At 28.6% G+C, this 12,487-nt stretch overlaps 1 protein-coding gene across 1 annotated transcript in view; it reads right to left on the bottom strand.

Moving 5' to 3' along the window:
• Positions 1–10,821, bottom strand: part of LOC100571950 (transient receptor potential protein) — a 31,123-nt gene extending 20,302 nt beyond the window's left edge. The window contains exons 1-9 of the mRNA XM_003240255.4: positions 10,740–10,821; positions 10,473–10,639; positions 9,699–9,939; positions 9,437–9,579; positions 8,099–8,300; positions 6,476–6,646; positions 2,292–2,526; positions 1,514–1,666; positions 1,075–1,220 (exon numbers count right to left, since the gene is read on the bottom strand). Coding sequence (XP_003240303.1) covers positions 1,075–1,220; positions 1,514–1,666; positions 2,292–2,526; positions 6,476–6,646; positions 8,099–8,300; positions 9,437–9,579; positions 9,699–9,939; positions 10,473–10,630 — 1,449 coding nt within the window. The 5' untranslated portion in view covers positions 10,631–10,639; positions 10,740–10,821. The remainder of the gene's footprint in view (positions 1–1,074; positions 1,221–1,513; positions 1,667–2,291; positions 2,527–6,475; positions 6,647–8,098; positions 8,301–9,436; positions 9,580–9,698; positions 9,940–10,472; positions 10,640–10,739) is intronic.
• Positions 10,822–12,487: the final 1,666 nt, after the last annotated feature.

Genomic DNA, 12,487 nt, shown 5'->3' with positions numbered 1-12,487 from the left:
CAATTCGCTCTAATTTTTTAACTAACGAAGCTACACGTGTTCTGCTGAGCGTAAAATTTGCTATGTTACGCACTTGTAAAACGGAAACAACACATGCGGGTATCACGTCCTCTTAAGGAATAATAGTAAGACTACTGACCACAGGATATATTAAATTAAAATAAATTACAAATATAATACATATAGGTAGGTATTGTACAATTAAGGTATCTGTAAAAAGTGTGCTGTAAAGAACGATTAATTAACATAATTAGTAGCCATAGTAAGCGAATGTTAGGTACCAACTCAAACAAGTAGAAATAATAACAACAATTTTATATAAACTACACGAGAAATTGCATAAAATTGATTAAAAATGTTTATTATTAAAAATCAAACACTGGGCAACTTTTTTTTGACATTTTTTCCCCATTCATTGTCTCCAAGTCTACAAATATTTTAATTTTTGTCAACAAAATGAAATGGGTAAATATTGTTCAATTATTCCAAGTGATATGTGTTTAAAAAAAATTATTATTTATTAAAGTATCAAAAATTATACACTAAAAAAACATTTTTAAAAAGCCAAGAATTTTATTTTTTTTTACTTACCCGACGAATATGCGGTGTGTTTCGTAATGATTGCAGATGAGAAAGCTTTTTGTTTTCTGTTTTAGACATATTTATATATTGCTCTAACGCGTATTCCCAGGATGGAATTTTTACGGATTCGTTATTTTATACTTTAAAAATATGAATTTATTCGTCGACGTTTTAAAACTTTAATACGATTTGCATGACTGCTGTGATACTTACATATGTTTAGCTTCAGGACAAATGTACATATAATACCCTAATGGAATAACTAATAAATATAAATATAGATAAACTTGAAATTCTATACACGTATAAAGTTTTTTTCTTTCTTGCAAAAAAAATGGGTAAACCACTATTATAGGTAGAGATGCATGACAACAATAATTTTCCGGTTCAAAGTATTTTGCACATATTAAATTTAAAAATCTATATTCAATATACCTATACCCACCTAACTTTCCTTAAGCTCGTTTGCAGTAAATTAATTGACAAACTTACCTGAACAATGTACCAGGACGAAAACCGCAAACTTATCCACACCATATAGAATACGTTGGTTATGAAGTCTACTATGTTCCATAAGTCAGCTACATAGTCCACCAGACCGTCCGAGTACAGCGAGTGCGCTTCTCGCCATATTAAACCTGTAGCAGACATTTTAGATGCACATTAACGGTATATTTTGCACAAGTGTAACTTCATATTTCAATCCATCCAAAATTCGAAAAGTTTTGACACTAAAATAATTTTCTTTATTCCTAGTATCTATATATATACACGTCCTTGGATAATTATTATTTTCTCTCTACCGATACTTTTTTAGTTCGTTTTAAATAGTAGGTATGTAGGTATGTGTATCAAGCGTATATAAAACTGTACTATTATAATATATTTTATATTTATCTTTTATATTCATGACAAACGAAAATAAACTCACTTATGATGTACAATATGATACCACATTCTATAGGCCCGGGTATAGATCCTCTTTCTTTTCTAGTCATTTCTTCTAGTATCGATTTCGTCCAATCGGTGTCAATCCATTCCAGGGCTAAAAACTCGGCTCTTTGAGATGCTAATGCTAGTAACGCTGTATTATAAAATAATACAAACATAATCAATATTAGTGCAAAATGGATGCAGTTTTACGGAGAACGCCTGAATGCTTTATAATATATTTAAATACTATATATATTATATAATATGCAGTATACAATGTATCCAAAGTTAAAGGCAACACTAAATATACTGGTGGAACGACATTTTATTTTTATAGTAACGGGAACTTTGTGATAGTTAAAAGTATATTATATTTTGAGAAAAATATAAATTTGGATCAATTGAAGTACCTACCTGGTGTAGGTACCTACTTGATACTTCAATTAGGTACAGAGATTTATACAGCAAAGCTAGTTTTTATTATATATTTGACCAAGCAATTTAATACATTTTTTTGGTTTTCTGGGAACTTAAAACATTTCAGTAGGTAGTACCTATGTGTGTTTGGCAATATTGACACAGTATGACAACCTTTTAACTTTTACTATAACTATTAACTTATTGTGTTCTGCCATATAAAACCATCAACTGAATGTGAAAAAAAATTTAAATATTTATTATATATACCTAGTAGTAATTACTTATTCCATAGAAATACTAATACATAGTGTTATCTCTAACTTTGGTAAGCATTATACCTTTATATTTTAACATACTTAAAAAAAATGCGTAAGAAGACGAATGGCAGACGAATTTTATAAACGGTTTCTTCATTAGCTGGCCCATTTTTGAATCTGGATTTAGCATGTACATCGAACCATACATCGCGAACATTGCACCAAGTTTCCCAACTTCAATCATTTGTCTGACCATACTTTTCCGACGAAAACCAGGTAAACCGTCGTACCATATGGCGGCTAACAATTGTTGAACGTTTGGATGAGCTACAAACTATATTATACATTACAATTAATATAGACTTAGTTGTAAAGTATTAGTACATTGGAAATTGGAATGCATTGCATTTGATTTGTATTAAACCCATTATAAAATTATGAAAAACTAATGAGGAATCTTTTATTACATTTTAAAATCTTAGATATTAAAAGAACATTTTTTATAAATTTCTAACACAAATTTTACAAACAAAAAAACAAAATCGATTTTGTAAAAAACCTGTTTTGCCTAAAAATTCACTCTTAATTAATTTTTTTTTTTAATTTTTCCCGACGTTTTTTAAAACTACTTTGAATTTGTAATGAATTCTCTATACAACCAACTAGAATCAATTTGTTATCAGAAACCACCCTCAAAGGTAAAAATCAAAGAATTTTTTTTTTCTACTTCTTGTGTATATACATATACAAATAAAAATATAAAAATAAAAATAAACACGCACATGACAATAAATTATTGTAAAATCATCTCTCGGCTCAAAATCTAAAATTATTATTAATTTACCTATTTACTTTAATATAATATTAATAATTATTGTACAATAATTATTATACTACAATTTATAATACTATATTTTAAGATATACGTACCTACTTACCTAGCTAACCATAGGTAATTAAAACATTTTACATACATTTTATACTTAATGATATATAGGTACAGAAATATTTTCCTATTAGAAGACACACACGTGCCCATAAAAACTTTGAAAAACCGTTTCTAAGGAAAAGAACCACTACAGTCGTAGTTTTGAGAAATGTAATACAGAGAGCAGTTAGATACAGAAATAATATTTCAATATTTACTTTATCGTATCGTTTTAAATAGTTTTATATCGTTAATATAAAAAAAATTAAGTTTCAAAAATATAGAAATAATAGGTCTTAAACAATAATAACTTTTTTAATAATAATAATATAAAAAAAAAAAAAAAACTACGACTTAGCAAATTATGTCATATTTATGTATAGGCACATTTGGTTTCTTAACTATGACAGTAACTTATAGTTAGTAGTTTATTTTCGAGCAAAACCGTTTTTCTTTTTAATCTTGTAACTATGCCACAACACCAAAAACAATGACAACATAACTATAACATGGTTCCACTTGTATCTAAATTAATTTTATTTAGCATTTACTTAAGATTTAAAATCTTAATATTTGTCAAAATGTCATTCAAATTGCCTCTATCAAACCGCTAAAAAATCAGGTGAGCATCCTTTTAACGGGTGGTACTGGTTTGCGCACAAATACCGAAAAGACAACTTGTGTGGGCACAAAACTACCACTCGTTTGGGATCAGTTGAGCCGTAACCATACACATAGTTAGTTAGTTAGTTAGTTACCTTTTAGACTTTAATAGTTTAATACCTTGCATATTAATATTTGTTTATTAATACGTAAATTATTAAATTACTTACAAATATTTTCCTTCCCCCTTAAAGGGCTCAGCCGCTCAGGACTGTCTATGAATGTATTCATAGGTGAGGTTAAAAATGCATGTTAATACTTGCTCATTAATTATTGTTAATAAATAATTCTTAATACTTGTTCAAGTTAAAAATGCGTGTTAATTTTAATTTTAATATAATATTTCACTACTCTTTATAGATGATTATCAGTGGCTAACACAGATGAAATATAATTATTTTCGTGTGCGCAAACCAGTTGTACATTTAATATAACCGTGTGCGCAAACGAGTTCCGATTTCTCAGGTAAAAATTATAGATGGTGCGCAAACAAGTTGCAGCCCTTTTAACAGTATCTTAGTAATGACTAATGAGTGTTATTGTGATACCTGATAAATGATAACTATATATTTTATATTTACATTTTAGGTTCAGAGCTGAGCAATGAATGTATCGATTTTACAATGGTGTGTGTTTTTTTTTGTCTGTCATCACCGTTTGAATTTTTTTAACTACAGTATCTTGTTCGATAGGCAAGTGAATCTAGTTGGTGCATTTGAGAGATAAAAATTTAAAATTCTCAATAATTTTCAAAAGCGCAGGGAAAAACAAACAAAAATTAAGGAAAAACGGGAATTTTTACACAATATTTATTTTGGTTTTTAGTGTTACTCTAAAAGAAATTACTGTAGACACATGCAATTTTCACTGAATGTTTATATTTGCATTTTCTATACACAATAACATTTTGAAAATATTTTGACTGGTTTTGAGAATTTTACAGACATTTTCGGTTTCCAATTTTTTTAGTTTTTTTTTTCTATAAATGTCAATAATATTTTATTCGTTGTGTTAAAATCCTCAAAAATGTGATACATAGGCTCCTTATATATCATTACAATGATAATTGAAAAATATTAAAAATATATGTTCACAATTTTTTTTTATAAGCATTTAAATTTTGAATTTTGATAAAAGGCGTAAAAAATACAAAATGTGTAAACTATTTTGAGTTAGAAATTTGTACATTTTCTTTTTAAATCTAAGATTTGTACATTGAATTCAAGATTCCTCATAAGTTTGTTAATTGTTATCAAAAAAAAAATGTCTACATGAGAATTAAATTAAATTTTTATGAACGTTTGAAGTTCAAATTTTCAAACGATTTTCTAATTTTGTTGTTATTCATAAACGAATAACTGTATAGATACATGCAATTTACACCATATAAATTCTTAAATTTGACAACATTTTCAAAATTTTTGTCTAAATTTTCAGTTTTTAATTTTGTAGTTATTTTTTTCTACAAATGTCAATATAATGATGTTATTTGTTGGGTAAAAAAGCGTGAAAATACAAGGCCCCTGATATATTGTTACAGCAGCAGTTTAAAAATATTAAAAATACACCGCAAGCACACATTTTTTTATGAGCATTTAAAGTTAAAATTTTAACAAAATTTATCAAATTTTAAATTTTAAATTGATTTTGTAGTTAAACTTTTAAAGCTAAGGATTAATTTAAAATAAGGTTCAACGTAAATAGGTAAACAAATTACTTTATTCACAATAATATCATCGTATTATATTATACTTAGTTATATACTTATATCTCATAGGCTGACTAACTGTCTTCCCTCAGAATCGTTTTTCGTATACCATTGAATTCTAATTTAACACCATCTATTACAGTGACCCGCTTGTAACCTAGTGTACAGCAAAGCAACACCCACTTTCCCACCTTTTTATAAATAATGTCTTTTCTGTTTTTAAGGAAATAAATCATTGTAGTTGATTTTTTTTCATTTCATTTTATTTAATATATTTTAATTCAACAATAATAAGTTGTTTTCTATAGTTGTATTGTTTTCTTTGTAAAATTTGTAATTTTTATTTAAAATTTTAGCATCAATTATATAATTAAATTATATTACAGCTAAATAATATAATTATATTTAATAGTAAAAATTACCTACCAATTTATTATAATTTTAATAATTTTTAAGAGCACTATAAATGTATTATTGCATCCAATTTGCATACCTAGTCTATTATTAGAGAAACTGCTACAACTTGTAATCGATATGTTATTATGTTATAAATGTCAGGTACATCAGTACCTATTTTAGATAAAATAACAAAAGAAAAATATCCTTGTTCTAACGCATAATAATAGTAATATTAATTATTAGGTGATGTTGTTGGAATATCCTTGTAATAAATTCTGCAGAAATATACGTCAGCACAATATTGTATAATACACAGTGGGTGATAATATTATAATACATGTTTGTTATTTTTATTTTCAGCCCAAGCTCTTAATAACATTTTTAATGCTTGCGGGGTATGACGTGCTTACAAGTTTTTTCAGGAGAGTGTATTTAGTGTTTTTTTTTTTTTTAAACTTAAAATCAAACATGGAAACTAATTTTAATTTATATGGTTGTTATAAGATATTTTTAAAAATAACAAATAGTATTTACTGTAATTTTATTATTATTGTTAAAATATTAATTCCCCGTCAATAATATTACCGCTTTCTGTTTGTATTTGATAGCCAATTTTAAACGTTCCAGGGTCAGTCTCTCTCCCGGTTCCCACGGATCACCTTTTGGATTATGATTTAACATTATCTCCAGTTCGTACGACGTCCTCACATGATCCAACAGCGATGTAGCAAATGTCTGAACAGTGTTCCTCATTTCCTGTAGGTACACACACATTAAATAACATAATAAGTAGAGTCCGGATTTGTATGCACTCAAAAAGACCAAAATAGTATGCATTTATGCATTCAAAAAACTTCAAAATATGCACCTGATAGTTGATATGCTCTTATTTTTTTTAATAATATGCAAAAATATGCTCTTATACCAAAAATGTATGCATTTTAATATTTTTTTTTTAATTTCTTCCATAAATAATGATTCAACAAAATTATATAAACTTAATTTTTTAATTATAGACATTGAATTTAAACATTTATTAAAGAACAGTAATTATTTAAAAATATATTCAACAAATAAAACAAATACTTTAATTAAGAATAATAAAAAATAAAAACGTATTAAATCGACTTATACCATATCTTTTGTACATATTTATGAAAAAAATACAAAATAAAGACATTTTATAAAAAAAAAAAACAATTTAAACCAATAAAAACATAATTTTGTAATTAATAATAAATACAAGTATAATTAGTTGTTTTATTTTTCACTTTTATTGTATCTTATATTAATTATTTAACATTGTTAAGTTTTATAAAGGGCTAATTTCATTGTTTTCATTTATTGATCAATATACTCAAAAGATAAATTGTATGTTTTTACTTCACTTTTTATAGTATATGTTGATTTATTCTAAAATAATTATGTTTACTATAATAATATGTTTTTAAAAAAAGGTTATTTGTCTTTTATAATTTTTATTTGTTGATATGTTGATAATTTAAAAAAATAAATGTTGGCAAAAAATGATATATCTTTATTTGTGACTTAAGTACTTTTGAAATACTAATTTGTGTATTATGGCATAATATTTTAATTCATACAAAATTATTGATTATAATCATAAAATAATGAATGTATTTAATTCCAAATTGTAATTTTCATTGCAATCTAAACCTTTAAGCTCGTTTTATTTCATAAATTGTACATATCAGCTTTTGCCATCTTTCCACAGAAATATAAGTCTAATAATAAAACCAGTCAGCATTGCGACCGTGTTGCGACTTGTGATAAACTAGATATAATCAAAGATATAATTTTAACATAAACTGTCCAAAAATATATCATACGGAGAATAACATTTATCTCCCAACAATACGTAATGAACTAGGTAATAATTTCTACAGTGAAATTGAAACAAAATAATTGGCTTAATAAACTTTTATACAAAATATGCTTGAATATGCAAACATTTTCAAATATGCAGCCATCTCTAAAATATTAATTTATATGCAAAATAAACTTTTTTCTATGCATTATCTGTATCACAAATCGTCCACATTTCTTACTCCCATTGAAATGCATACACTCATTAGAAATATGTAAATGCATACAAATCCGGACTCTAATAATAAGTAACGACACGCGTACATAAATTAACGTGTAATATTATATATACCCCTTAACCTCTATTTATAACTAACTCACATTATATTCATTTCTGAATTCAGATTCCATGGTGCTAAGTCGGCGAAGCTCCCAACTTAATTCGAAAGCGGTCAGCAGGGGATCTCTTGATGATAGAGCTATCAGGGATGGAGACGTCAGTGCTTTGTATGCGTTTATTCTTGAATGCGAGTGCCGAAGTGAATCATGTGTGTTTGACGTGATACACTCATCACAGCCACATCTGAAATAATAAATTAATATAGTCATAGATAGCCAGATAGGTACAACATAAATGTATGCAACTTTAGCTAAATCTAATGACAACATAAAATAACGAAAATGTGATGCTTTACGTAGATAGGTAATAGTTCGATGAACTTTTTGCCGACCACTAAATGGCAATTTATCAGTATAATTTATTAAGAACATGCATTATATTTTAACTGTTTATAAATTACATTTACATAACTGAACATCATTCTTAATATTTTGTTGCAGCATTTTTTTAGGAATATAAAAATATTTAAAATTATTCAACCTATTAATAGGTAAACCCAGTTATGAATTTATACAATTTATACCTGTCCTATTGTATATTATTTTAGTATCAGCTTAAAATTCAATACAGCTAAAAGAGAATGATTTTTTTTCATTATTGCATTTTGTTCTCGCACTTTACTCAACACTTTTTATCGATACTATTTGTATAGGTAATTATTTTTTCCAACCGAAAGCTAGAAAACTATTTAGTTTTTTTAATCATGTTTTCCCTTTCGATTTACTTGGTTTTTTAAAATATACAATTAATACGGAGTGACCGAAATCTACGAACCCGTATGACTGCACGTCACATTTAATCTAATATTGTATTCTCATTTTAAACTTTCCTGCTATGGTTATAACTTATAAACTGCTATTATATAAATTACAATGATTTAGTTTTTTAATGTATATAATTTATAATTTATATACTATTTTAGTTCCTAAACATTCAATGTCAAAAATAACTATATATATCACAACCAACTAATTACAGTCTTTGGTTCAACATTACTTACCACTTAAATCAACTATACCATAGTTTTAATAAATATAAAATATTGCAACATTTTTATGTATAAAAGTAGGTATCAAACATAAAAAAAAACCTATTGCCAGTTATTTTGTAGAAACGTAGGTAGCCGCCCTGTAGTAGTATAGTCGTTTCCATGTACTTACTATGCATCAACCCATTTGCATAATACTACCCATTAATTAATTCTATTCTACGAGCGTTTTTTGGCGTTCATGACTTGCGTCATATAATTTAATTTTAACTAATGAATATTAAACGTTTGCAAAAAACATATATCATATTGTAATTTGCGTAGGACGAACCTGACGTCGTGGGGCATGGGCAATGTAGCACCTCTGTCCAAAAGGATCTTTAATATTTCATAGTTGTTCATGTGAGCTGCAAGTGTCAGTGGCGTTATGTCAGGCGTAAACGTCGAAGCCGACGATTCCACTGCTTCCCAAGACTGTAAACACATAATAATATAATATATTATGCATAATGCATATTGCATATAGATAATATGTGTGTGTAACGTGGAGTATTTTAAGGACACTACTCGACTTAAGTTGTACGCAAACTCACGTAAGGATCTCCAACGACGTGTATCTTTTCCTCCCATTCCAGTAAAAGTTCCACCGCTTCCACGTACTCTTCCTTGATAGCGTGCAACAAAGCATCTTTAACCTTGATCCCGGATTTGAGCAACAACTGTATCAAATCCATGTTTTCATTTTCGATGGCTGTTATCAATGCCGATCTGTTCAACGGGTCCGTGCAGTCGATGTTAAGTATATCCGGCTGACCTCTGTGCTCCTCCAATATCCTACATTAAATATTATAATTTGTTTTTACCCAATTTCGGCACTCTCCGTGGTAAAACAATCAACACACCATATTAATGAATATGGTATAAAAATAATTTAATGTATTAAGGGTTTTAAGTTATCAACTATTTCACTGCCATTTATTAATTTGTACTCATAATACACGATATTAATTATAATTATTATTTCATCGATATCTATTATAATTTATAACTAAATATTATATTTTAAAAAAACAAAATGAAAATAGAAAGTATATTTTCAGAAATTTCTTATTAATTTCGATATAAATAAAACATATTATATAATACATTTTATAGAGATAAAATGCACCATTCCAAGGATCGGTGTAATAATGGTGAAGTTTTTTTTAACAATTAATTAATATTATTAACGGAAAGAAGGAAAACGTTCAAGTATTTATGGATATTTCTTCGAATTAAAGTGTTTTCTTTTATATTCGGTATAATGAAAATTCCAGGGCAAGTGTTTTCTTAGGATTCCAATAATTTCTATGGCGTAATTTACATACCTCTGAACAGACGCGCAGTCTCCTCGTTCGGCGAGCAACAGAAACTTTTTTTCGGTGGGTGATAACACATAATCGGGCGGTAAGACGAATGATTTACGATCTCCACGCAGCTGCTCTTTAGAGCCAATAAGGTCTTCTTTTGACTGAGATTTCGTCATTATGAAAACCTGGAAATACACAACATCAGCATTGCGCAATGTGACATGTGACCTTAGACAATGCTATCAGCTGGTCTAATATTTTATTTTGTTTAATTTTTTTACTCACGCAAACGGGGAGCAAGCTATAATATTCCCCAAGGAGAACCGCATAAACGATTACCTAAAATGAACTGTCCCATTAAAAAGCACCGAGCCCTGGACACCGGTGGAAACCTTACAGCTAGTTATATTTTCTATGCACTTTTGCAGCTACACAGGCTGTTTGTTGACCCGCGTTTGGATTAGTGTTATTGACATTTGAGCCAATTCATTCGCTGTCGTATATTATATCATACTAATGTGGTCCGTCGGTCGTCACAGAATGCTTGAAATTAACACAAAATCCGTTTCAAATTTTAACGGTATGTACGTGGAAAAAAATGCCCTAAGCATGACGTGAAAATAATAAATTACCCCAAAAGGATTTAAAGAGTATTACCGTTTCTTTCACTAAAAAGGATTTCCACCGCGTGTCATTATAATGACGGTAAAAAAAAATAATAATAATAATAATTCATATAATATATAATATTTACACCGTCATTAACAATGCCCGTTTGTACAATGAGGAAGCGTAAAAAAGTCAGTTCACGTACAGAAACGAGTCTAGAATATACCTACCTACGGACTCGTCGTCACGTCGCGTTAATAACACCGGATTTGGCGAGCGGGTGGTCATAGAATGAACGAGAGTATATTAAAGTAACAATAATAATAATGGAGTGCATATACGGGACCAGCGTTTGAAGAAAGGACCGGGAAAAGAAACTATATTTTCTACTTACAAATTTTAAGCGAGATGAGTCTGACCTTAAAATTATGTACAACGAAGGCATAACCTGCCATTATATTATATCCAATTAGAGAGTATAAAATTCAAAGTCCATTAACAGTCGAAGTTTCGTTTAACTTAAGGGGCGTAGGGTTAAATATCCGTGTAATTGTCCAAGGATGTAAAAGGAACTGGTGTGCGCACGAATTATACCCGTAGCTTATCAAAAGAGGGAAAACCACGTGATCGCGTAGACAAAGCAAGACCCGGACAGCGCCGGATAAAGAAAATTGCACGAGCGATGGTTCCAAAGTTCGCGTAATTTATGCACTTTGCGTCTTTACATACGGTTCTCCGGTCGATTACATAGATGACGAGATACAATTTTATAAGACCGCGTAAGCGTATATAGACTAATATATCGAAAATTATACATACACTGCAGGGGATTCCAAATAATTATATAGGTACCTAGGTCTAGGTGATATTACACTATTACACGTTTAAAAGAATCTTGTTCAGTTTTTCTTTTTTTTTTTAATCAAATACCTGTATATTATCTTTAATTTAATTAACTCAAACTATTAGTGTACAAATGGTTAATATTAATACCGTTTTAAAATGACTTAAATGTTTAACAAACACTATATTTAGCATCTTAAATAATGCTCAAAGTTATTTTTTGCAGTCATTGACCGTCTAAAGGATTTATATTCAATACTAACATACTATGTCGTATAGTTTATTGTAGGGTTGACGGTTTTTTCGGTATACCATCAAAACCGGTATACCGGTTTTTGCACAAATACCGCTCCAACGATATACCGTAATACCGGTGCATACCGGAAAACATACCGTAATATAATGTTTTTTAAAAAATGTTTACTCCCTCAGTATATCATTTCAGTGTTTTTCGGTATTACGGTTTTTCGGTATATACCGGTATTGTGGTATACCGTTTCATACCGGTACCGAATCTAATACCGCAATACCGGTTTCAAATTTCAATACCGTCAACCCTAGTTTATTGTATTTCATATAGT

Source organism: Acyrthosiphon pisum, chromosome A1 (genome assembly GCF_005508785.2).
Source record: "Acyrthosiphon pisum isolate AL4f chromosome A1, pea_aphid_22Mar2018_4r6ur, whole genome shotgun sequence".
NCBI lineage: Eukaryota > Metazoa > Arthropoda > Insecta > Hemiptera > Aphididae > Acyrthosiphon > Acyrthosiphon pisum.
The sequence above is the reverse complement of the archived record's forward strand: the minus strand, read 5'-3'. Positions and strand labels throughout refer to the sequence as shown.